This window comes from Poecilia latipinna, unplaced genomic scaffold, assembly GCF_001443285.1.
Source record: "Poecilia latipinna isolate Pla-1442-1.1 unplaced genomic scaffold, P_latipinna-1.0 Scaffold81, whole genome shotgun sequence".
Taxonomy (NCBI): Eukaryota; Metazoa; Chordata; class Actinopteri; order Cyprinodontiformes; family Poeciliidae; genus Poecilia; species Poecilia latipinna.
The window spans coordinates 125,599-151,348 of record NW_015112697.1 but is presented as its reverse complement, the minus strand read 5'-3'; the positions used below and the strand labels follow the sequence as shown (position 1 = coordinate 151,348).

Below are 25,750 nucleotides of genomic sequence, written 5' to 3'. Positions count from 1 at the left end.
TACATAAAGAGCTTTATTAACTGGAAACTTGCACATAATTTGTAATACGGAGTATTAATACTGGACAGTAAGCATAGGTACAGAGAGAGAAACACAACTGGAGTCAGGTTTTCTAAAACACAAAGGCTGTAGGCCGAGAAGATGACTTTTGCATAGAAGTCCCAGCACAGTACAGCGTACTGCAGGGAGGAAAGAGAGGATTTTATCTAAGGGAACATTTTTTTAAAGGGAATTCCAGTTACACAATATTAATTTTACCATAAAGATACAGAAAGCATCCTTCTTGTAATATGTTCTTTCACCTAAAATAAGTTATGTACACAATGATCAATGAGTTGAGGGTAAAGTAGCTCCTGATGGGTGGGTCAGACAGGAAGCCATGCAGTAATCAAACCTGCTTTTTGCAGATCCAGGACCAGCTCATCCACATCTGTTGATTAGAGTCAGATGATGGAGGCTGATCCCATCCGGGTTTATTAGACGTGTTGAGAAAAACGGGGGAAAAAACCCCCCAGAACAAATCAAAAACAAGTGCTCTACTAGTTTTCTGTCATAGCCCTTATTTGACTTGTGTGTAATGGTTGACATCCAGGGGGCGCCCTTTCTTTGAAGGTAGTATGAATTAGTATAGAGCCCTTACATGTACTAGAAGACAACCTTCTTATGTGTTTTGGTGAGGATTTGTTTGACATTTTGTGCTCTTCTGAGGGCCTTGTTCATGTCATTGCCCCAAAACAACTCGATAAGGAGACTTCAGTCTTTAGATTCCTTCCTGATTAGTGGTCTGAACCAAAAGAGTGCATTATTTCTCCAGTTTTTTTTTGTTTGTTTTTTTATGTTTCCCATAAAGGAAAAAATTTCCAGTTCTATCTAAAAGCAGTTATTATTTTTTTTTGTCTTTCTAGCCAACTTTACAAAGTTTGACAACAAGGCACATACAGGATATTTCCTCTTTGCTACATGTGCCCACAGCTCCCTTTGTACATCCAGATATCAACATTTTATTTACTTTTTGTGTGTAACCTGAGTTTTCTTCTCCCTTCCATCTGGTTTTTAATTGTAAACTCTGCTACACAGTAAGAGCAAATGTAATATTTCATTTTCACTTAGAAGAGTTTGATCACATAAAAGGTTTTAGTTTTCAACTAAAATCAGTATATGTTCAGTTTTAGAAATTTTCCACAGCAATGAAAAACACACTTCTGTCCATATATTACCTTACTGTTTCAGCTGTTTTCATCAAACCTTTAGAAGTAGCCCCCACAGTTTGCTCTTAATGTGTTTCAGCTTAAATCCTGATTGTTTTATAGCTTAGTTTTATGTCTTTAGTCCATGAGATGTTTATGTTTGTAATCTTTTCACTATAAGTGCTTTAGTATGTCCCACTTTGCTTTTCTCTTCCAGTTTCAGATTGCGTGTCGCTTCTGTAGAGGCAGCTGCTACACAGCGTGCCAGGCACTGTGTCTGTAGGCTAGCGCTCTCTGGTGGTCGTAGTGGTTAACTGCGCTTGGCTGCAAACTGCTGCCTCAGTTTCTCCCTCCTCTTCTTCTCCATCAACCTGGAAAACAAGGAGAAATTTAGGATATAGACAAGTTAGAATGCAAAACATTTATTCAAACAAGAAGGTAAATATAAAAAAAGATAATAAGAAAAAAAGGTGATGTGGACAGAATAAAAATGAATCCTTGGTTTCTTTTTTCAAGCCACTTCTGAGTTCAAAGTTCTATTTATCTGAACATCACAACTAAAAGCAGTAACAATAGAGAAGCAGTGTTAAAAACCTTTGCTTTCTTATAACAGCAACAGATCATTTGTATGAACTTATTAGCTACATATATAATTTTAGAGAAATTTTATGACGTTGCTTCAGTTCATTAAAGTTTCACACTAGTGGAGTCACTGCAAGACTTTGATTCTTTTCTTTCGGGTGTTTGTGCTCAGAGGCAAACACAGATGCTCATTTTTCCAAAATAAAATTGGCATTTTATTTTAATCCTGCAAAACAAGTCAATATTGTTCAGTCTAGTATATCTATATTTAATTGTCCTGTGAATAGCTTTAACATTGCTAACTGAGGGCAATGTAAAAGCATTTCCCTCAGTTGCAGATATGGAGCTTCTTGTTTGATATTTCTTCATGGTCTCAGGTTAACTAAAAATGATGCTATAAAAACATATATCTAATGGTTTTGCCTGCTCCGCCAAGCCTTCAGAACTCAGAGTTATTGTGGACAAGATGACAGTTCTGACAACAGATGGTTTGCGGCTGCTCTCCATCGCGGGGGCGTTGTGATCTAACAGGTTTGCAAGTTCAAACATCTTGTTTTCCTGATGACACACAGAATGTTGTGCCGACGGAGAGCATCAAAATTTCAGTGCTACTTTAGCATTTTGAGGAAGCGTCAGTTTTTAATATTTGCATGTCATACAATTTATATTTTACTGACATTTTCAAACAAGTATTTCTGCATTTTCATGACATTAGAGCTACAAAAAGAGAATAACAGCTTTTGTCCTGTTTTTCCTGTTGTCTAAGAAGTAATCTGATTTTATGCCAATGTCAGGAATGAACATTCATTATTTCTGTATGTTTCTGTCCCTTCTGATGGTGCGCCATCCGTTACCGGTGGTTACGAGCTTCCACCAGCTCACTCAGCTGGTCCTGAGTGGCCCTGAGCTCCTCCACACTCTGCTGGTAGCTCAGATCTGCGGATCCCGACCTCTCTAGGAGAGAAACCCTGGTGGACAACTCACTCGTCCGATCCCTCAGCCGCTCGATGGATGTGTACATGTTCTCGTCGTCTTCTTCCTGCAGTTGCAGGCAGGGCGAGGAGAGCAGAACGTGAGAGGTCATGTAAGGTCACAGCAGTGATGTGCAGTCAGAGGAGATACTGATAGATATTTCTATAGTTGGCAAGCTTTAAATCTGAAACCTGAAATAACCATGAACAACACGCTCAGTGGTAATTAAGCCAAAAGTGTACGAAAGTATATACATTTTACAGTTAAATAAAACTAATAATGTTCTACATCAAACTTCTTAAGTAGCTTAGCTTTAGCTTCACTTGTCTTAAAATTCTGTGTAAAAAAAACAAAAACAAAAAAAACATCTATTGAATACCTTTTGCTATCCATTTCTTAACTGGTTAAACAAATGATTAAGTGTGGAAGTGAACACAAAATGAATGCTCATTGTTGTACTTTCTTATTTAATAGAAGAATTATTTGTTTATTTGTATCATTTAAAGTCTCTGTATATGTGCATAAAAAGTTTTAACTAGCTAAATTTCTTATCTGATTATGAATAATCAATTATTAAAATAATTGATGGCTGCAGCCCTTGACACAAGAAAGAGGGGAGACAGAGCAAAAGGAAGGAAACAAAGGAAGGGAGGATAGAAATAGGGAAGAACAGCATGAGAGGAAGAGAGGAAGGACAGTGAGGGAAAGCAAGTTAGGGAAGGGAGAAAGAAGGAGGGAGAGATGGGAGGTATTACACAAGGTCTGAATAAAGAACATAAAGGAGTATACAAGGACACCTCATTTCAACAACAGGAGAGGAAATAAAGGCTGGGAACACAAAAAACATTTCAACAATCTTCTTTTTCAAACTTGCATAGCGATGGAAAATACTCAAATAACCTTTAAAACCTTTCCAGGCTGTGGAGGAAATCTGTCAGATACAATCTCCAAAGATAAAAAAAAGTGACCTTAAATAATCAACATTTGCATTTTTATACATTGTGTCTGTAAAAGCTATAAAGAAGCATTTGTTGTGTTTAAGGGGCAGAGGAGCAGCACAAAATGAAGGGAACCTCAAGAATGAACCAGTAACATGTTGTCAGATATGACAGAAGTATGCTTTTGTCTCAAATGAAGTAGGCAAGAGAGATTTATTGTGCAAATATTTGATTGTTTCAATCATTTAACAGCTGCTGGAGGGATGTGGTTGGTTTAGATCCAACGTCAAACCTCACCCAGCTAAAAACCTGCGCCTACCTTTGCATTGTAGATCTCTATGTGAACCAGAAGTGAGGCCAGCTCCAGCTCCTCACTGTAGCTGTTCTTCAGAGGAACACTCCTGTAGCCTAGGAGACGGAAACATAACATGGAGCGGGACGTTCATTAAAAACACATTTTCCGTCCGATGCGTCGAGGGGAGGGAGCGGCTCACCTGTCCGCAGCAGACGGACCGGATATGTGGCCTGTGCCAAGAAGTTGGGATCACTGAACATGTCCTCTTCGAAAACGGTGAAGCGCAGGAAGGAGAAGGTGGGGTTGTGGATGTCGAACACAAACTGCCTCTGCACCCACACAGGATTCAGACCGTTATCAGCTGGGAGGGCCGAGAGGAGGAGACGGTTAACGTGCCGAGTCAGAGCACCGAGACAAAACGCTTCAGACGCAACGCAGCAGCTGCCTCACCTACGACGTCAGTCTTGCACTTAAAGCCGTCGTAGTCGGCTCCACAGATCTCCACCTCCACGAAAGGACAAACGATGCTGCGGCCATTTTTCGGCAGATGGCGTGCTCCCAGAACCTGATTGAAACAAAAGTTGAAATGTTAAAGATTTTCAGGGATTTTTTTTCTCCTTCTCATCAAACATCTTCTTGAATGGCTCCAACTACAAGTCAGGCTGACCTGTAGCTGGAGGGTGATTGGCTCAACATGCAGTGTGTCCTTGTCAAAAGGATCAAAGGTATCATCTCTCATGATGTCAGGTTGGGGGACGAAGCCACTGCTGCCTCCAAGCAGGAACAAGGCCTGGTTCAGCTGCATGGGTTTATCTGCAAACAAGCATTTTGAAGAACTATCTGTTTTCTGATTGTCTTAATGTGAAATTTGCTCCTGAAGCATAAAGAAGACGCCGACCTGGAGTTTGGAAATTGAGAGCAACCAGCTGGGAGCCGCAGAGCCACATGGGCAGCGGGTCGTAGTTGGAGGAGTCCAGTCTCTGGCCTCTGGGATAAACTCTGGACAGCTGCCGGCGGTTGTACTGCAGGAAGCGCTTTCCTCTGGTGCGAGTCGCAAACTTCTCCGCTTTTGTCTCCGGGAAGGAAGACATGTCCCTGTAACAGGCACGCTCAGTCCCGATTTCTGCAAAAGCAAAGATCACAGAGAAACTTAAACATGGAACATTTAACAATTTTTTTTTTCTTTTTAAAGTAAGGATGTTAATTTTGAAGCTCACTGTCTTCGTTGAACGGTACCGGCCGGCAGTAAACCACAAGATCAGACAGTTCAACAGCAATCTTCTTCCTCCTCTCCATTTGTTTCTCCTCCTGCATCTGTTGCCGTAGAGATCAACCAAATTTAACATCTTCTCATGACTTGTACAATGTAGATTTTGAACCATGTATCATCTTCTTTCCATTAGTCAAGTCTCTAAATGACTTGACCAATGAAACAAACACTGAGGTTTGTGGTTGTAATGTGACAAGACTTCATGAGGCATTAACAGTTGAGCAAAGCACTGATAGTTGCACAGAAACATCAGTGTGGATGGTGTTTGTAGGTGTTTTCTGTGTTGCGTTGCACTGACCCGTGCATCAGCATTCTGTGCAGCTTCTCTGATTTTGCTGACCCAGCAGTTGAGATCTTCCAGACTCTCCGCTGCCACGTCCAGACTCTGGACCGGGTGAGAGCTCAGGTGCTGCGAGTGGATGGTAAACACAAAGGGCCGGGAGTTCTTCCCATCTTTATGCACGGCTGGAGGGAAGGAGAGAAACAGGAGGAGGATGGAAGGGCATTCAGTGGGTTTATTGTTGAGAAATTGTTTTTGGAGAGAATCTGGGAGCCAAAACACTGACAAGAAAATCATCTGCACAGTGATACTGTAACAGTAAATAGAAGGTGTGGGATATTTGCAAAAAGTAATATTTGAAGCCTCTTTAATAAAGTTTAAGATAAGCTTTAAATCTTACTGTTTTTGCTGAACTAAAAGAAAAAAACATAATTCTAACTAAGATTTACTCACCAACATGGCAGGTGGGTACATCGATGAAGCCTTTCAGGAGATTACCCAGAGGACTGTTCTCTGTAGACTGAAGCAACAAAAAAATTGGAAAAATCTGTTTTATTTCCAATAGTTAAATGACAGCACGAAGATCTTCGGATGTCAGGTTCAAATCTCGACTCACTGCTTCATCCATTTCTCTGGTAGGGGAGCTGGACACCTCCTCCACGTAGTTTGCAGGAAACCACAGCTGCTTCTTTCCTCCGTAGTCGCCTCTCCACCTGAATGCAGCACACAGCACGTCGACGCTGACTGACTTTTATATGAAAACAAGTGACCTAGAGGAAGCTGCATAGCTGAGCACTCACCAGCCGCCCTCCTGCTTGTCCACGTTCAGGATAAGCGCTTGTTTGGGGAAACAAAGCTCATCTTCTCTCTGCGCTCGGTAGTCATACAGAGCTTTGACTGTACACTGAAATGTAAGGTAAAGAGAAATGTTTGCAGTTACAGTATGAGCAGAACATGCCTCTACAAAACAACGGCCTTTCTTTTCTCTTTATATGTCTTTAGGGATTTTTACAGATGTTTTGATGAAGATATTGAGTTGCTTCAGAGATGAGTGTTATAGTGTGTAGGATTATCTTTTCCTGGTATTAGAAACTGTGGCATACCTTTAGCATTTGCAACAAATTCTTTAACTAAAGACGCAAACTACTAAAACTACCAATCCTGGTTCTCCAGGGTCACTGTTTTGTATGTTTACCTGCTGCTGCACCTAAAACATGCAGTGCTGTAGGCGCTAGAGGGCCAGTGTAGAGGATTAAAGCTCCAGCTCACCCGCGCTGTGGGCATCTTGTTGGCCTCGACATAAAAATGAGGAGTTCTGGCCTCATACAGTGCTCCATAGTCAAGCTCCTGAGAAGGCAAATTAAACAGATTTTAGCACATCCTCTAAACACGTGGGGCTCTGGCCCACCAGCATTCCGGTTTGGTGTTTATATGTTTTTTCCTCTTTAAATAAGCAGATTGACATTTATGAGAGTTTTACTCCGCTTTGATTCGGAAACGTGATTTGTTCCAAGAAAGCAAAAACAGATTTTACTCGTAGATTCTTGCCAAGCTGAAAAGTCTTAGTAAAAAAAAAAAAAAAAAAAAATTAAAAAATATGCTGAACCTAGGACTGAATTAATCCAATAGCTAGACAGCATTTCTCATCTCTAAGGCTCTAAATGATATGACAGGATGTTGTGGTCGACTAAATGTGTTGATTCAAACATTTTTAACTGAATATATCATATAAAATAGGTCTCAAATTTAAAAAAAAATATATATAAATAAAATATTGATGACAAATTAATGTTTCATTTTTCATTTTGAGCAACGTCTTACCACGGTGCCCATTCGGTCCAAAGTGTCTTCGTTTATTGGGTAGCGGAGCTTCATCTTACGGTACAGAGGATGTTTCTCATAATAACAGACTAGATCCACCAAACTCTCAAACTCTGCCGAACCCCCCAACATGAAGAGACGCCCGTCCTGCTGGATGCGACAGTGTTTGATCTTACCCTCCGCCCTGCAAGCCAATAGAGAGTTACTTATAATAAAAAATAAAAATAAAAAAAAAACACACAGAATAACTCAAGAGAATTTCACGAGCAGTACTGTCCATAAGACTATTGAGTTCAAATGTAGGGCTATGTTGGTCAGTTACCTGAAGGAGATGGCGTAGGAGTTGTGCTCGCTGCGTTTTCGCACCAAGAAAGCTCCGTCTCGGGGAACGCGCATCAACATGTGCTCAGCTTGGACACGGGACAGGTTGGAGTGGTACCACCTGGACAACAAGAGGCACTATTATTTTCAAGCTATTCTGTATTTCCACTTGTCTACCATTTAGTTTGTTTTAAAAAGGTTTGAATTGGTTAAAATATTGAGAATGCCCTATCAATCAATCGAGTTTATTTGTATAGCACAATTCAGCAGAACATGACTCTTTGTTTTTTATTATTATTATTTTTAGTCTAACAAGGAAAAAGTAAACTATGGTTTACTTTTTTTATAAATAGGAAGAGTCATGGTGTCAAATGTGACTGGATTTATATGTTTGGTTCCACCTTAAACTCTCATGTCCTCCCTTGCTGGCAGATGTTATGCATTACATTTATAAACTATATTGCTTCATGAAGTCAGTTACTATATATTAACAGTCTTGAAATAATGACTAATTTTAATGAACAAATTTGGGGAAGGAGAGAGCGGGATTAAAAATAAAATATATTTTATGCAACTTTTCTATAGAATAATCTCCTCCTACATTATACAATGCAAGGAAGACAATGTATGTATTTTAAGGATGTACTCAGTAGGACAATACACATGTTTTCTCCAGTGGTGAAGTTTCCTGGTCTGAGTCACTCACTCTCTGCTCTCGTGTGCGTTGGGTTGCGGCACGGGATTTTCCAGCCTCATTTCAAACTCATTGCAGCGCAGCGGCACCTCTCTGTAGTGGCAGATGAGATGGTAGAGGCTGTCAAACACAAGGTTGTCTGTCAGGTAGAATCGGGTGGAGCCAGACTCCTGACGCGAGTGGATCCTGCAGTGCTGCACCCGACCAGAACGCCTGGAGGAGGAGGAGGAGGAAAAGTAGATTTCCTGCTGTGATTGGCTGGATGAGAATTTGATAGCCGTAATCTTAACCTCACGTGCACCGCTTCAGCTGCCACTGTACCAAGTTAAAAGAGAAATGACTCTAACCAGAAGGACAGGGTGTAGTCTCCGACAAATGTCTCGCTCTCTCGCACCAGGAAGGTGCCGTCTTTGCCCCCGCCTTCACAGTACTCCTGGAGCAGCTTCTCTGCCACCTGCCGACCGTCGCGACCTCCTCCCAGCTTCCCATGAAACCAGCGCTCTGCACAGTGCTGCTCGTTGTTGTTACACTCCTGACAAAGCCCAGAAGGGCGGGTGGGGGGGGCGGGAAGCATGAAGATTTAACACTGAAGACGTCAAACAAACAATATAGACTTTTTATTCTGTTAGTAAAACCAGATTATCTCCTTACCTCCTTTAACATATCTTCCTCTTCTTCATCAGCTGTTTGGTAGCGAGATGTCTCCTCTGAGTAGTAAATCTTATTGCTGGTCAAGACGAAATAATGTGGTGTCCAGGTCTGGAAAGTACGCAAAAATATTTCAGCAAACATAAGTTCAGGTATGCGTAGGTCTTTAGGAATGACTGCAGTGTCAAAAGGAAAATATTAATACTGAAAAATTGTAAAACACCTTTTGTATTTTCTTTGAAATATAATGTTATATTCATTCGAACTGTATTTTTGTGTCATATATTTTTATTTTCTATTTTATTTCAGTATTTAGTGTTTCATACTAGCTTTCTTTTCGCTCTGAGCCAATCAGGCGTAAGCCACAGCGAGCTTCTGCCTCTTCTGTGATGAAAGCCAATTGAATCTGAGGTTTTACCGCCTACTGCTGTCCTTGGTTTCACCTTTAAATGTTTTCTTATTCCATGTGAGGTGAGAAATTTCACCTATAAAACAAGAATCGCAATAAATGGAAAAATATTCAAATGAATGAAATTAGCCTAAATTTAAAAGGCATGCTACGTTTTGTCATTTGATTTTTTTTTTTCTCATTAAAATGGATTTAGTTTTTATATTTTTGTATTTCAAAAGTTATTCAGTTTTCAGTATATTTTCTGACATTTGTTATTTATTTTGTGCTGCTTCAATTGTTGTGGTAACTTGAGAGAGAGAGAGAGCAGACGAGCTCACATGGTCGATGGGGTCCTCGAGGTAAAGGATGCCGTTCCTCAGTGAGTTGCTGATGTCGTTTTCAGAGTAGCTAGCTGAAGTCACCTCTTCATACAGGGTTCCTTCCACCAGCTTTTTGTGCTGCAGTGAAATAATTAAGAGATTCAGTAAGCAACTATCCTCTTTTCTGTTTAGAGATTTAAAGGAATAAAATTTTTCAGGATGAAGAATTAATGCAAAATTAACAGGCTCGTTCAAAAAAACCGTCTCGTGAATATGGAGGGCTCCATTTGACTCGTGGTCAGATTTTCAACATTCAAAGACGTTTTTGGTCTCAAATAGGCATCAAGAAGTCACCTTGATGAGGATCTTCCTGCGGAGCTGGTAGGGTGAAGGAAGCTCGTCTGCGTTATTGTCAACCGGCTTTGTGAGCAGCAGCTCTCCAAACACCTTCTTGAAGTGCGTCGCCATGTTCCTCTGCTGGACCACACTGCAGTGGTCCTCGATGGATAAGATCACAGGATACCTGCACAGGTATAACAACGGGAAGGTGAACTGAGCTGTTGGAGAGGGTCTGGGTTTAAAAAATGTTGTTTCGCTCATATTTTAAGGTCAGCCGAACTCACTCGGATGTGACAAAGGCGTGTTCTTTGATGGTGTGCAGCACATCCAGGAATTTGATCTTGGAGGTTAAAGTGTGGCCGTGGTAGATGATTGGCAGATCATCTGGTCCATCCCAGCAGTCCACTGAGAGCACAAAGCAGAGAATCAACATCGGCTCTCAAAGACAGAATCAATCTTCCAACCCCAACGATTACTAGCAGCTTTAAAATGCCTTCCTTACGTTCAATGCAGCGGCAGCCCATCCTAAGACAACGAGCGTAGGCTTCTAGAGACGACTCACTGGAAAACTGATCACCTGTCAGGTACCTGAAAGACCAGGTAACAGATGCTCTTACAATGTGTACAGGGATAAATATATATACTAGTAAAAAAAAATCTAATAAATTATTGTCTAAAAGTCTCAAAGTAAAGCAGCTTCTTCAGAAACAGTGGTAATTAGTAGTTTTAGATTAATGCACATAATATTATCCTTGAAAATAATTTAATTTTAAAAATACAATTACTAAGAATGTTTTATTTTTCTATTATTGTAAACAATGTAAAACTATATGTTGCCAAACTATACAAACAAGCTGGATGTTGCAAATTTCAAACATCTTTTTGGTTGAACAATTAAAGCTAAAATCCCTTTTGAAAAACCTTGAGAATGGGGGCCACATTAAAAGATAAGAAATAAATAAATCTGAATCTAAATAGATCTGAAAGTAACTCTTCACAATGAAAATACAAGTGTATAATTTAATGAAAACTATCCCATAGTCTTAATCTAAAGGTTATTTCATTCTTTCAGCTTTTGAATAAACTGAGTTTAATCTTCTCAGAAGATCAGAATGGTTACCTCTATTACATAGAAATCAGCCATAAAAATATGTAACCTTATCCATTTTCTTTTACTCTTCATTTCCTTTTGAGTTATGGACCTGGTTGTCTTACGTGTTGTGTGAAGAGGAGATCCAGTACTGTGACAGCGGCCTTTTCATGTCGTCAGGGGCAACTGGTGAAAGTCGAGGGTCTGCCACAGTGTTTTCTTTTGAGAACAGGAAGGTCAGGAACTAAAAAACACAAATAAATGTACAGTAAGATGGCACAGTACTTCAAATATTTCTTTCTTGTGTCTCAGAGGGTTTGTCACCTCATCCAGCTGCAGCATTGGTTCAGGCTGAGGTCCTTCTCTCATGTAGGTCATCAGAAACTCCCTGACTCGACTCAAATCTGATGCCCAGGACTCCTGAAATAAACACAAAAAAAGAAAGCTGAGGCAAAGCAGGCTCTATGGATTTGTGTGTGTGTGTGTGTGTTGTGCTGGTGAGCACTCTGTACCCTCTGGTCCATCTGCAGAAACTTCTGGAAGTCGTAGAGGGAGATCTGACAGAGCTCTGGTCGATCCACATTTCTACGAATACACCAAACTTAAGATGTTAAACCACAGATGTGTGAAAGCTGAACAAGAGTAAAGGTCAGCTTTCAGAGAAAAGAGATGTGATACATTAGCAGACTTTTTCCTTTGGTTGGGCCAAATCTAATTACACCACTTTTAAGGTAATGCCTCTTAACATGAGGAAAATGCTTCTTGTGCACCAAGCAGAAACAGAAACAGTTTAGTGCCAGTAATACAGCACAAACACATGGAAACATTTTCTGAAATACAAAACTGCTGTAATAAAGACCGACTGGACAAGTACACTGGGAACACTGGGGTGTGAAGGAGGAGAAAACGGAGGTGAAGGTGGAGGAACTCACCGCAGGGGAAAGGAGAGATCCAGCTGCTCAATAATCTGAGGAGGTAGAGGGAAGGATCCAGGTGAAAGGCAGGTGTGAGGAGGTCAGGTGAGGCATAAACACCAGAGGGAAAAATGAGTGCAGAGGTGGGAATTGTCAAAGTATCAGTGTAAAACTCACTAAAGAGGGACTCGGAACCTTTTAACCTATTTGTTTCACTTTACGTCATAATTAAGTCTTTGAAAATCGGCTGGGCTTTCGTGCTTTTCGTGCGACTTTTGTCTAAAACTGTTTGCCAGGCTTTTTATGAAATGTGACTATTAAAGCAAAACTGCATCTGGATTAGAGTGAGACTTACACTCCTCTGAGCGTCAAACATAAGCGTCCTGTAGAGCTGTGCAAAGTTTGAGTACAACAGTTCATTCTTTGCCTCCACCTCCTGGAGAAAAACACAGAAAAGAGGAGTTATGACACAAACTGGAGCTAGGCTCAGTTTCAAAGAGATCAAAAACACTAAATCATGAAGCATCTGGCCTGCAGTTTGTCTTTGAGAAAGCGCATGTTGGGGACTCTGTAGTTGATCTGAGGCAGAAGAGCTTTGACATCTTTCAATGTGATGCTGCAGAGGAAAGAAAAGATAAGTGTCAGTCATACTATCACACCAAGAAATGAGTCGCCAAGAACAACTTAAAAGACAAAGGACTTTTGCTGTAGACTTTTACAGTAAATACCCTAAACAGTTGCTTTCGGTGTGACTTTATTTGCCTCTAACACTGTATTTTGATCAAATCTTATTTTTTTAATGGCGCTTCAGGTCATCAAGAGTCACAGAGATTTTGTTCTGTCCAGCTTCTTTATGCTTCTATCAAAGCACATCAGTCAAGTTGAGGTGTTGACCATGTCTTAACGGAGGATGCCAGTAGGTGCATATGCTTCAGTTAGTCACACATTTTGTTTTATTCAAAGAACAGCACATGGATAATCATTTGGTAATTAAGTAAACACATGGTACAGTCAGAAGCAGAAAGAGGAAGGAAGTTCATAAAGCAGGTGGAGGGGAAAAAAGTCAATTCAGTCCTCTGAACCAGAGAGGGTTTTTCAAGGTCATCGACCTGGATCTCCGCTCACTTTGAGTCCGGTCACTTCCCCAGGGCTCCAACTGGCTACTGTTTCTATTTTCACAGAGGACAGGAAGTTGCCCTCACCCTATTCTCTCATCACATCCTGCTTCTTATCAAGCCGTGACAGGCTGTTTGTCCTGGAGAGGCCGACACCAAAACAGAAGCATGAAGTCCTAACATGTTCTCTGATGACACCTAGATCTGGTTTTACCTTCACTTTTGCCAGCTGTTGCAAAGCTGCAGCATTCCTCACTGGCTGCTGGCTGTTAAAAGTGAGATTGGGTGTTGACATGCTTTGCGGTGAGTCACTCACCAGCCCTCATGGTTCCTGTCCATGACTTCAAACTGCTTCCTCAACCACCTGCAGAGAAGGAGGAAAAGGATGCTGACTGAAAACTGATCTGAGCTAAAATGTTTACAGGAAAGTAAGCAGTACTGAAAAAGAAAAACAGACTTACAGCTAGTTTTTAATGCACTTTTTGTTTTCTGTCTGACTCAGTGGCGGAAGAGAAAGAATATTTGATTAATGCTAAATAAAACCAACAAGTTTCACCCTCACAGTACAACTTACAACTCACAGTAACACGTGTGAAGTGTTAATTAATTGCGTGTATTATTTATGAGTTTGTCTGGTTACATTTTTGCTTTTGGATGTTTTAAGCACAATTAATTGTACGCAGAATCGCAATAAAACTGTAATCAGTTGTCAAGCTGATACGGTCGCCACAATCATAACAGCCGGGCAACACGTTAATGAATCAACCATGGGCCCAGATTACTGGCAGACAGGTGACATGTCTTGCATCATTCAGCAGCTTGAAAAAAAAAAACTTTAAATGTCTTTATCTCTCCTGCCGGCTCATCAGCTGCCCTTTTGTGTTTTTGCTAGCAAGGATCAACATGCATGGGGCCTGTGCTGCCGGAACCGGTGCTGGTGTAAATGGTGTGGGATGTGTTTTCCTGGCACACCCTGAGCATCTCACTTCCAGGATAGAGCACAAAAATATACTGCAAATCATCTCAAACTGGTTCCTCAAGTATGAAAATGAGTTTACTGTAATCCAGCTGTCTCAGTGCAACACCTTTAAAATGTGGCGGAACAGGAGACTCTTCACATGAATTAAGTCGGCAGATACGCAGCAACTGTGTGATATGTCACATGTGTCTGAAATCTTGTTGAATCAATGTAGAAAATAAAAAAGAATGAAGGCAGTTCTAAGGTCAGCAAGGCACAGTTGATAAAAAGTCAAATAGGTGGTCACCATAGTACACCAAGTATGACAAAGTATTTACCCTGAGCCTTGAAATTAGGGTATTAAAGCTGAAATGTTTGTTCATGAGGTAACAAGATTTCTGTCAGGGTTACAAGCACATGAAGCATTTAAGATTTATTGGGATTCAGGTTCATCTGCTCTGTCACAGGTCTTCAGGTGTTCCCTTTCTTTTTCAGACTTAAAAAATATATTTTAAACAACTCAACCTAAAGATGATCCGAATAAAATCCATTAAACATCATTAAAATCAGCTGATAGACCCTTCCTAAAAACAACTTCAGAAAAACAGACAAAATCAGCCTTTTCATTTCCTCCCAACGTTCCCACTAAGCTGTTTGTCTGCTTCACAGCCTCGTGGTGTTTTCCTGCTTTCACCCCTGACGCCCAAAACAGCCTCTGAACATTCACCGGTAATAAATATTTTTATCTCCAACTAAATATTTGTCTTCTCTGAGTCCATGTCCAGACTGCCTCTTCCCTGCTGCAGCCAGACGACACTAAATGGCATCCAGGGTGGGGAGCACTGATAAGTGCTTTAATGACTTCAGAAACATGTAATTTTATTGCACTGTAAAACCTACCAGTCTGTCAGCTCCTGACTGGAAGGTTTATTTAGCTCATTAATGCCAGCACCCTCCACATTTATTGGTGCCTCTGCAAAAGATGTTCCTAAAATTTAATTAATCTTAATTAATCTAGGTTTTAGGAAAATTCAGTCTTTAAGTGGGGATGTATTTTATTATTGCATAGGCATGGAGAGTCCAATACTAATGTTTCTATTATAGATAACCACTTGTCTTGAAGTAAAAAAAAAAAAAATGAAAACAGCGCAAAACTTCATCAAGTAGTTTTCACAGAAACTGCTATGGCATATTTTGGAAAATCGAATGGTTTACAGACCTTTCTATTTGCTGTGGTGCTGGTGCTCTCTGGGTATCGACCATCAGCCAGTTCAGACCCGCGATCCACATGTTGACTTCCTCTTCACTGTAGGCTGACATCACAGAAATAAATATAGAACAAATCATTAGTATCAATTAGCAAATTTTTTGGGACAAAATATTAGCATCATTGACAAGCTAAGCAAATCATAACTGCCTTTACATGTTACAGACATCCCTGATATACAAAATAAACTAGTTTGGCCCCAATATAAAACCATGTGGTACCTCACAGGCCATCATCAGTAAATCTCAATTCTCATTACTTAGCTGTGCAAAAACAGTTTCTAAGATAAGTGCATATCACAACCCAAAACATTTATTTTTCTACATTTGGTAGAAAGGAAAAACTGTTGTCATTTCTGATGAGTCAAAGTTCAACATCAGAGGAAATACTCAACCTTTGGTAAAGAAACAAACAGACAAACACGCACACACAAAAACACATTGTATATAAAGTAGCTGTTAATTTTGAAAATCACTTGATTGGTGTGTGATTTTTTTCAATCAAGATAGCCTTATGCTTATGGAAATTGCAGACCTGGAACATAAACCCATGTGAACAACTGTTGAGTGTCAAACCTTTGCTATCTTTGTCTAAAACCAGTGAAGTCACTAATAATAAATTCTCGTTAGATTTCAGGATACAAGCAGGGAGGGGGTTTATTGAGCCAAAGCATTAAAGCGGGAAACTTAAATCATACTGTTGGCTTTAGACCAAACAAATATACAGACTCTGGAGCATACCTGATTTTTAAAGATTTCTTATGTCAAGAAATAAATCTACAAAATAAAAGCAGCAAGTTTTGGGACCTTTAATCTATCCAAATTTATGCTGACCTGCCAAGCTGAGCGTCCGCAGGCGAAACTCGAGGCCATACAACACGATGAAGCAGTGGGCCGAGTCCAGTTTACGAGCCTCCTCTGGGTACCGCTCAAAGTCACGCGAGCCTTTCCCCAACCGCAGCTCCCGGATCTCCCGTATGTCAACTGGGGGAGGAAGAAGAGGAGGAGGAGGAGGAGACAGAGGAAGGATAGAGTTGCATGAACCCAAATATGTTCAACCATTAATCACACTTTGGCACGTTGTTCGTTTCCGTGCCAAACACACAGAAACCTGTTGCTGGAAAACTGCACAAATGGTCACTTTGTGAGCAGGAGACCAGAAACAGATTCACAAACATCTCAACCGTGGGCTGCAGGAAGAGTGAAATATCTGCAGACATCTTTAACTGCAAGAATACTTTTCAGACTCACAAAAAGACCTGAAGGTTTTATTGTACTTTAAAGTTACTTTATTCTGGTCAAGCTGACCGGTAAAAGCTGCATCAATGGGAGGGAAAGGGAAAAAGCAGGCTTTTTGTTTTTTGTTGTTGGTTGTCTTTTGTTTTCAAAGTAATAATGCAAGTCGCTGCAAAATAAAACAATTCTCTATATTACTTGTTTAAATTTAGAAGAAAACTATAAAATGTTAATTTAAGGACCTTAAGGACATTTTAATAAGAAAATATTCCTAAAGCAAAAAGATTAAGTCAATTTTAAGTTTGGCAAACATCCTGATTTGCTCATGTTAATGTATCTTTATGAAACAAACCTGCGAAGTATCACATTGTTTGGTTCTTTGACCAAAAGATGGATACATGGATATCATCAGCATACTAAGGTAGTATGCTGATGATACTCCCTTAAGTCAGATAAATACAACTCATTTGCTTAGACTACAGAACTGAACTGCTTAATAACAAAGAAAGGCTTCTATGTATTTATGTATTAAAGATATAAAAGTCTGATTAACTTAGACCTCAGCTTTTAAACTGAGATTGTAATGTTTGCACCAGAGTGACTGAAAAACAAACTGCTTATTGTCAGGCAATAACTCTGGATGGTGTCCTTGATCTCATCTTTGGTGTCAAATTTAAGCAGGACAAGCCATTTAAATCCCAAAATAAACAGAATGAAACATTTGAATCTTGAAGTTGCACACAGACAGATTGTACCAAATTGTGGTATCCATGTGGGCCAAGCAACAACCTTGGGTATATCTTGTGTCAGCAGTGTGGGTTTGCTCTTAACCAGATATAAATGTCTATGTCTAAAACAGCTTTCATAAGATAGGAGTCTATTATTATTATTATTATTTTTTTTTTTTTACCAAAATATATTATGTGTTGTAATTTAAGTCATAAAAATAACCTTATAATGTGTCCATTGTCAAAGAGTCGAAGTCTGACAGTGTGTTAGCAGTGAGTGTAGCTGACTCTGAAGGGTTAAAGGTTCAGGGAGCAACCGCAGAATGTGATGTAAACTCTGGACTCTACTTTCACACTTGCAGCAGTTGACACACCCACAAAGAAAACCTCCAGCTTATTGACATAGCAGATGTCCAGTGCAAACACACATAAACACACTCTCATAGACACTCAGCACATTCACACACGGCTGAACGGCTTTAAAAAAAACCTTGCAAACAATTTTCCACAAGTGGAACTTCTTCTACGTGAAGTCAGCGACTTTATAGCTTTTGGGCACTGAAAAATAAGTCTTTACAACTTACGTCGTTTATCCAGCATATAGCAGACAAGAAATAAATCATGTTCAAATCAATGTGGGTTGCCTTCAGGAGGTTGTAAATAATCCTGAATCAAAGAGACAAGAGTAGATCTGGTTCTGATCTGAATGGTCTCCATGTGCAGGGAGAATGTTTGGCATGAGATTAACTGAGAGCATCATCTTCCTCACATGGTGGCTGGATTTTAGTTGATCGTTTTAAGAGATCATTCTCTGATCTCCATTCAAGTGTACAAAAGCAGAAATATAATTTCATATTCAAAAAAGTAAAAAAAAAAAAAACATTTACCACATTGCCATGCACTGTAAAAACTCTTTTTTATGTTAAAGTGGCAGTGTTGAAATATTTAAAGCAGTTAAAGCAACGATTGATGTTTTCCAATTAATTCTGGCTTGCATTTCTCTATGAAAAAGTTTTCAAATTTATCCAAACTGCACAAAGGTTTCCGCTGTCTGTCCTCACTTCCTGTCTAGTTTAATAACTAATCGTCTCTCTTGTGACGGCACCAAAGACAGATTGTATTGCTCCATATATGGGTATAAAACAGGTAGAAGCAGTTGGGCAGACTATTATTGCTTCAACTACAAAGAGAAGAATAACAGTGCAGGAACCATGGATGGTTATCATGAGGAAACACAAAAAGGGAAGATTCTTGCAGGTCAGGATACAATGTTCATGTTAGAGGGTCTGAGTCAAAAGATGCATACTTCTGTAGCATCATCAATTTATTTAACCTTTTGACAAATTTGGTGCTGTACTAGAAAGCATACAACTCTCTCACTATTAAAAGTAATATAGGAAGAAATACCTATATTACCTTATATTCAAGATTTTGTTCTGAAAAACATAAATTAATTTAGTTTCCTACCAGATTAAAACTAACCTAAACTCATGCATTGCAAGTGAGCAGCAGTTTGATGGCTATCAACTGTCTTCCTCAGAGTAGAGTCAACTGTAAAGTCTGGTAATGTAAAGGATGGTGTCATCTGCATACAGGTGCACTTCAGTTGTAGGTCCCTGAATTGGACCTACAACTGTCCCTGAAGTTGTAGGTCTTTTTTTGCATTCCCTTTATAATTTCCTGCCACTGAGTTTGGGCGTTGGACATTGAGGAAAATAGGCTCTCAGCACACAACACACCACAACCTTTCAATCCTGGCCTTTGCTGTAAACACGGCTGTGATAAGGACACAGCGCTGCTTCAGCTTCCAGACTGACATCACCTCTAATGAGCATGAAGGGTCAGAACATGAGAAACATACAGATGACTCAGATCTGATGTTCTACACTAGTATGTTTCCTGCTTCATCGGCAGCTGTCTCTCCCTTCTCAGTTAGCTCTCAGTGCTAGAGTGAAATACAGCTTATGAAAACAGCTGCATGTTCTGCTGACCTGAAATACCCAGCTGCTCATAATTGCAGAGTATTTCCAGTGAAGTAAACTTGTTCGTGGTACAGTTGGCCACATCGTTCCCTGCCAGATGGCACCCCGAGTTTAGATGAAGTCCAAGAAATTTGATCAAACTAAAAAATTACACAGGTTCTGGTGGAAGTGAACCCTTCAAAAAGTGTCCAGTGATCATAATGATGGACTTACATTTGAAATACAATCCTTACATCTTTTAGGCTTATATTTTGGAATAACCACAGCAATCTTCACAACTGTTGTCCCCTCCCTGGATAAAAAATGGTAAAAAGCATTAAAAGAAATTAAACTTTTACTTCAGCAGCAGAATGTCAGTTCTATTGTTATGTGGACAAAAACTTCTTTGGGTCATAGTCCAAATGGCTTGGGGCAGAACAGACTGGTAAATCAAGTGCTTTGCTTATTGGCTTTGCTCTTTTACCATAACAGACTGGAGCAAGGTCCTAATTACTGCAGCCGAGGCCCCTGTCTGTCTATCCATCTCCCACTCTATTCCACAAAACACCAAGCTACTTGGCGTTCTCTGTTTGAGGGAGATAACACTGATTTTACTGAAATTGCCATGTAATTTCAATGTATTATCAGCATTTCTTTAATCTAGTGATTCACAAACCGATAATATACTGTAGCCTGTGAGAATAATTTGATGACATATGAATCACCAGAAATGGAAAAAAAAAAGCATTGTGTTACTGGAGCCATGAAGTATAGTTAAATATGCAGCAGCCATATTGGATTTTGTACAGAGGATTGCTAAAAGACGCTCCAACTTTTCATGTCAAAAAGTCCCATTTCAGGAGTGTTCCAGTTCCTTTGTCAAATGTACAGTGCAGGAATTTAAAATTTCAGAAACAAGTGTAACACAATAAAACGTCATCATATTTTTACAGATTACAACACATAAACTACTCATCAAAGGAGTCATGCGTTGCAATTTTACAAGGCATATAAAGCTCTGCTACTATTAATACATCTGTCTTCAAACTGATTTAGAATAAAAAGAAATGTTTCCATGAGCATGAGGACACAACAATCTTGGACTACCACAATATACACGGAGCAAGTCAAAAACTGGATTCCAAGGTTGTTTTCCAATGTGCAAAATAAAGTATTTAGCTAAATTTCACTGATGTTAGTTTAGCTTCTGTTTTTAAGGAGTTAACTTTAAATTTCATATGAACAAAGAGCTAACATTAACTGTGTTCAAAAGTACTCATTGCATGAGTCAAACCACTCGTAGTACCAGAGGCGCCTCAGTTGTGTTCCATGTCCCTCCTTCCTGCAGAAGATTCAGAGCTTTTGTTTTCAGTCCTTCAATCTGAGACGGGAAGGGAGACACTCCCTGATAACCCAACACTTCCTGTGCCTCAGGATTTTATACATCCACCGCTTGGCAAGGCACTCATCTAAAAGCAAAACACAGAATCAGAGTCTATGTTCTTGCTTTTTTTTATTTTTTATTTCTTTTTAGCTTATTTTAGCATTTTTCCTAGTGTAGTACCCAACTCTACTGAAGCTAAATCCTACTGAAACTCGTAGGTCCTGGTTGGAGCTGAGGTGAGAGTCAATCCAAGTTTGGGAAAAAAAAAAAGGTATCTGCAGAGATTTGTGTGTGGTATGATAAAGCAAATATTAAAGCAAACCACAGGAAAAAGAAAAAACAAAGAGCTGGCAGAGGTGATGAGTTGGGAGGTCAAACAGATCAACGTGAATAACGACTTCAAAACGCAAAAGAAAAGCGAAAGAAAACAGAGTGAGACGAGCATATCTGAAAACAAGCAGGGTGTTTAGGTAAACGTGTGGGGGCCGGAAATTTGGAAATTATAGCTGGGAGGAAAAGAATGGAGAGATGAGAGCAGGAGGAAGCAAAGAGGTAGAACTGTAGGAGATAAAGTGAACGAGAGACCCGCTGAGTTCCTGGAATCTGCTGGAGGCTTCGTCCGGTGGGAGGTTGTTTGTAAAGGGCCGATTTGGGGTTACGAAAACATGTGTGTGTATGTGTGTGTGTAAAAGGAACATTTTCATTACTCTGCATGAAAATGCGTGGATGAATAAACCTGATTGGGAAATATAGTGGGGTTCAAAACAAAAGACAGAATCCTGAAAATGTTAAATTAGAGGAGAAACCATAAATGAGACAGGAATCTTAGGAAAACCACAACTTCATAATATAAGCAGACGAAAATATTAATCTTTCAAATAATGAGGAGATGTGTGCAGTGGATCTGATCAGTCAATGTGCTACATGCAGATTCAGATCAGATTCACTACAGCTGCTGGCAATTCTGAACACAAGAAGAGTAAACGAACAAAAGGAACCAAAGGCTGCTCAAAGTCAATCTGGAAGAAGTTTGGAATTTGTTTTCTCCATTTTTGCTTCAAGAGAAGCTTTTAATTTGAAAATGGGAGTTGACACGTTTCATATCCACTCTATATTCAGACGAAACGTTGGTGTATTCATGTTACGCCTGTTCATACTTTTACTATTCGTTCCTTGTCTTGAGTTACCTACATCTGTCTGATGTGAAAAATATCCGGCCTGTTCTTCTGAGGCCGAGGGATTATTTTCTTTACAGAGTTCTGCTATAAAGTTAGAAAGACACATGGCAGACAGAAGGAAACTCTATCATGCCAGTTGAGAATGCTTTAAGTCGTTTTTTTTTTTCTTTTTTCTTCTGCGCCAACTTTAACTGCAACAAATCCGTCTTCAGACCACAAAATCCGGGTTGCAGACAATAGCCTCCACGCCCTAGACGGGGCGGATGGACCGCGCAACAAGCGTCTGCTGCTTGGGCCCACATCCAGCCAGGAAGCCTGAGGCCAGTCGAGGATCCGTGCGACAGCAGCACGCCGCCGTGCCTGGAGAGTTACTGAGAGGTCGAAGTGGAGGAAGCAGAGGTCACAGGGTTGTGCTCTGTCTGTCAGCTGAAGAGGCCGTGACAGCGCGTTAGCTGAGGGGGACTCGACCGGCCTTTCCACGACAGAATGTCACATTTTGAAACGAGGAGGGGGAAGGGACAACTCTGCAAATGTGTGGCTTTGGAAGGTTTAGATACTAAAGACTGAATGGAAATCAGTATTTGTTATTTTAAGTTATTTCCTACAACAGCAATTAAAAAGTCTATGACCTGGAGGAAGAAAAACCATCCGAGTGTTGTATTAAGTTCTCTTGTCTTTGTGTGTGTATTTTAAGGGGCCGGGCTAGCCAAGCTTAGAAAGCTTAAATTATGAAATAAATTTTGGTTTTCTGCAGGTTTAAATAAAGGTTAAGAACAGCAGCTCGCTAAAACAACTCAAAAGCAGCAGAGAAGCTTTCTGATGCAGCAGCAACCTGCAGGACGACTCTTGTATCTGCTCCGTTTGGCTGACGAAATACACCGGCAGGTCATCGACGCCCGATATGAGACGAACACAAACCAAGCTCCTTCCAGAAAGAATGCAGCAGGAGGAAACGGTTACTGGTGTTGAGTTTCTGTCTCTATCAGCACGATTTCTGACACATTTGAGTCAACATGACCTGGGGAAAATCTAAACGATGCACAGGAGCTTTGTGATATGCAGTGGCTGGGACGTTTACGGACTCTTGAGAACTGATTTGGAAAGTATCCAACCTCCCTGACACAGGAACAGAACGCCTCATCTCTACTGATATACTGCTGCGTTTCAGTCTGCAGCATCATCTTGTTTGCACAGCCTGGGCCTCCTCGTTGGCTGTCTGACCTGGAAACTGATCTTAGCAAAAATATTTTACAGGATGTATCGTTCCTTAGAGAGAAGGCCTGCGGGAGGAGTTACAAATGAGAAAACTAAAGCAGATTTAAGTCGTATACATTTTTGGTTGTTTAATTTCGTTGTCGCGCCACTGTCCAGCCCAACCCCGTGTCTCTCAAAGCCTAAAACTAACAAGCATCCTCGCTGAGTTACAAGTGAACAGACATCAGCGTGAAGACTCACAATCCATGCTGTGTGATCAGCCAACATCTGTCTGATGTCAACAGATTCTCCAACCTGAGCCGCTGTGTGTGTGTGTGTGTGTGTGTGTGTGTGTGTGTGTGTGTGTGTGTGTGTGTGTGTTTCTGCTTCATTGTAGTCACTCTGCTGTTTCATAAACATCTGGATTTGGACTGAACCTATTTTCTGCCACATCCACTCTGACAGTTCTCAGTGCACACCGCACAAACAGTTCAATGCCTGTAATTCAAATTGTTTCCTAGTTAAAACATGCATGATCGCCCTTTGTGACATTATAACAGTTTAAAGGGCGAAGCAGGTCCAGAAGTGCACATCCTCTGAGCTGCTAACACTCACCTTCTCCTTCCATTTTATCCGGACTCCTGCCCCACACTATCTGCCTGGTGTCCTGCCTGATCTGGAACGTCTTCCTCTCGGGCCTCTGGGACTTTTTCTGGTGGAAGATGGTCATCACTGTGCCCATCTCCAGGCTTTCGAGGATGCGGGGCCCGACCTCGGTCCAGTCCAGCATCCTGGAGGCCATGGCCGGAGCGACGGCACCGCAGGCGGCCTCCTCTGCGCAGCCATTGAGGCAGCCGCTGAACCTGGCTGCGCACATCCTCACTGCATAGCTGGGATCAGGATCACTGATCTGCTGAGGGAGGGGGGGGGGGGCTTTAATAATGAGCAGGATCCAGGTCCTTCAGCCAATGCACAGAGGAGCACCGCTATCTAGCATATCCAAACCCACTGGTGCCAGGAGGGAATCTGGGAATCTCAGGACAGCCAGCGTGATTACAACGACAATTTCTTAGGGAAAAAACAAGCTAGAAGACATCCCTCAGCAGCAGCCGCAGAGCTGACACGCCAAAATGTCTGAGATGTGAATTATGCTCTGGTCCTCCAGAGGGGGAGTGGATCCCTGTGTTATCCTTTCCAGATGCTTCTGGCAGCACACCAGTGAAATCCACTCAGGGTTAGTTCTCATCACCGCTGGGCTCAGGTTTCCACCCAGTCCGCGTTTTCCTTCTGGTCCTCCCGAGTCCTCGACAGCAGAGAAAGGAGCAGCGCAGTCCGGCTGTAAATCCTCCCTGGCACCGTCGCCGCCGCCTGTCGCCGCCGCTGGGGTGATAGACAGAAATGCCCCACTGCTGGGTTCAGGAGATCCGAGTCAGAACGAGGTGACAGAAACACAGACTTATGTAATGAAGCGTCTACAAACACGCCGAGGCGGGAGCAGCAGCTTGGAGTAACCGTGACTGGTTTAAAGTCCCCGGCTCCTCCTCGTCCGGGACTCGATCCTGCGTCTCCCTCAGCTCCAGCAGCAGAGGGCTGAAAGGAAACCGGGGCAGGCAGACCGGAAAGGCTCGATCAGATTTTTTTTTCTCCCTCCTTTTTGTTGCTGCTGGAAGGATCAGAGGGAGTATGGGGGGCGGCGGGAGTGGGGTGAAAGTAGATGGGAGGCAGAGAGGAGAGCGACCTCTGCAGGACAACAAGAGACCTGCAGCTGGGAGGCAGGGAGGATTTTCTCTCCCCTTAATGGGTCAAATCTCCTTAAACTCAGCAGGTCAAAAATGGTTCAAATAACAGAGGTTGGCTCACATGATTCCTGTATTTCACCTGGGAATACAGGATACATGTCCTAGATTAGATTTGTTGTCAGGATCCTGAAACATTTGACAGACATTATTTTTATATTTATAGATATATTGAAGTAAATCTGAACAACTCCCAACTTTTATGTAGGGGTTTTCAATAAATGTGAATTAATTCAGGTTAAAGCACAATCCTTGCACGTGGTTGTTGGCCATAAGGCCACCTTCTGCATATTTTATCTCAGTTTAGAAACTTCTTTTAAACCGTTTAACCATTATTTTTATAATTTCTGTTATCATTTAGTCAAATGTTATGCTGGTCTCAAAATGTGGGCTTGTATTATTTTTTTCGTTGCTCATCTATTCATTGCTCACTCTTTCTTTGTAAGTTGACCTATATGACTTATGAGTTATTCAGCTACAAAGTTGATAATCAGCTGAAGTGTAAAGAACTTTGTGTGGTCAGCATGACACAAAAAAGCACCATATAATTTCAGACCATTTACACATCTCTAAGAGTGACGATTATTAGTCTTATTTTTTTTTTTCCAATCTGATCTACAAAAATAATCCTTATATAATAAAACCTTTCATATTTGAAGTTAACTGGATTAGGTTACTCTTGTGTCCTCACTGTTCAGTTTACCTGTATTAGGACTTAAAGTTAATGTAATTACCATTAGAAGTAAATTAGAGGTTACCTTCCTCAAAATAACTGGATAAAGCAATGACTCACAGCAAGAACTGGAAATTTAAATTGTAAATTCCTGGCTAAAGCAGTGAGTTATGGATATATATATATATATATATATCCA

At 40.8% G+C, this 25,750-nt stretch overlaps 1 protein-coding gene across 2 annotated transcripts; it reads right to left on the bottom strand.

Moving 5' to 3' along the window:
• On the bottom strand, window positions 1–24,776 carry LOC106937578 (1-phosphatidylinositol 4,5-bisphosphate phosphodiesterase gamma-1-like). 2 transcript variants are annotated; one of them, XM_015019150.1, is made up of 32 exons: window positions 23,698–24,775; window positions 16,236–16,385; window positions 15,355–15,448; window positions 13,494–13,541; window positions 12,594–12,678; window positions 12,418–12,498; window positions 12,081–12,115; window positions 11,661–11,733; window positions 11,473–11,568; window positions 11,274–11,392; window positions 10,561–10,646; window positions 10,343–10,463; window positions 10,074–10,242; window positions 9,738–9,857; window positions 9,012–9,119; window positions 8,708–8,892; window positions 8,373–8,573; window positions 7,668–7,787; window positions 7,346–7,529; window positions 6,794–6,871; window positions 6,325–6,428; window positions 6,141–6,237; window positions 5,978–6,044; window positions 5,543–5,709; window positions 5,192–5,288; window positions 4,873–5,097; window positions 4,642–4,787; window positions 4,425–4,539; window positions 4,174–4,335; window positions 3,999–4,087; window positions 2,624–2,808; window positions 1–1,558 (listed from the first exon to the last, which is right to left on the bottom strand). In XM_015019150.1, the coding sequence occupies exons 1-32, from the start codon at window positions 23,957–23,959 to the stop codon at window positions 1,498–1,500; spliced, it is 3,930 nt and encodes a 1,309-aa protein (XP_014874636.1). In that variant the 5' UTR covers window positions 23,960–24,775; the 3' UTR covers window positions 1–1,497. The 2 variants fall into 2 exon arrangements, 1 of the variants encoding a protein (XP_014874636.1); XR_001422421.1 differs by lacking the exons at window positions 1–1,558; window positions 2,624–2,808 and having other exon boundaries at window positions 4,174–4,303; window positions 23,698–24,776.
• Between the last annotated feature and the right edge of the window lie 974 nt (window positions 24,777–25,750).

Bases quoted from the DNA above. Each gene is read 5' to 3' on its own strand.
- LOC106937578 (XM_015019150.1), bottom strand. From the start codon at position 23,959: ATGTGCGCAGCCAGGTTCAGCGGCTGCCTCAATGGCTGCGCAGAGGAG. The intron at 7,530-7,667 runs GTAACTGACCAA...ATTGGCTTGCAG, and splicing joins TCCTACGCCATCTCCTTCAG to GGCGGAGGGTAAGATCAAAC. The intron at 4,788-4,872 runs GTCGGCGTCTTC...GCTTGTTTGCAG, and splicing joins TCTCAATTTCCAAACTCCAG to ATAAACCCATGCAGCTGAAC.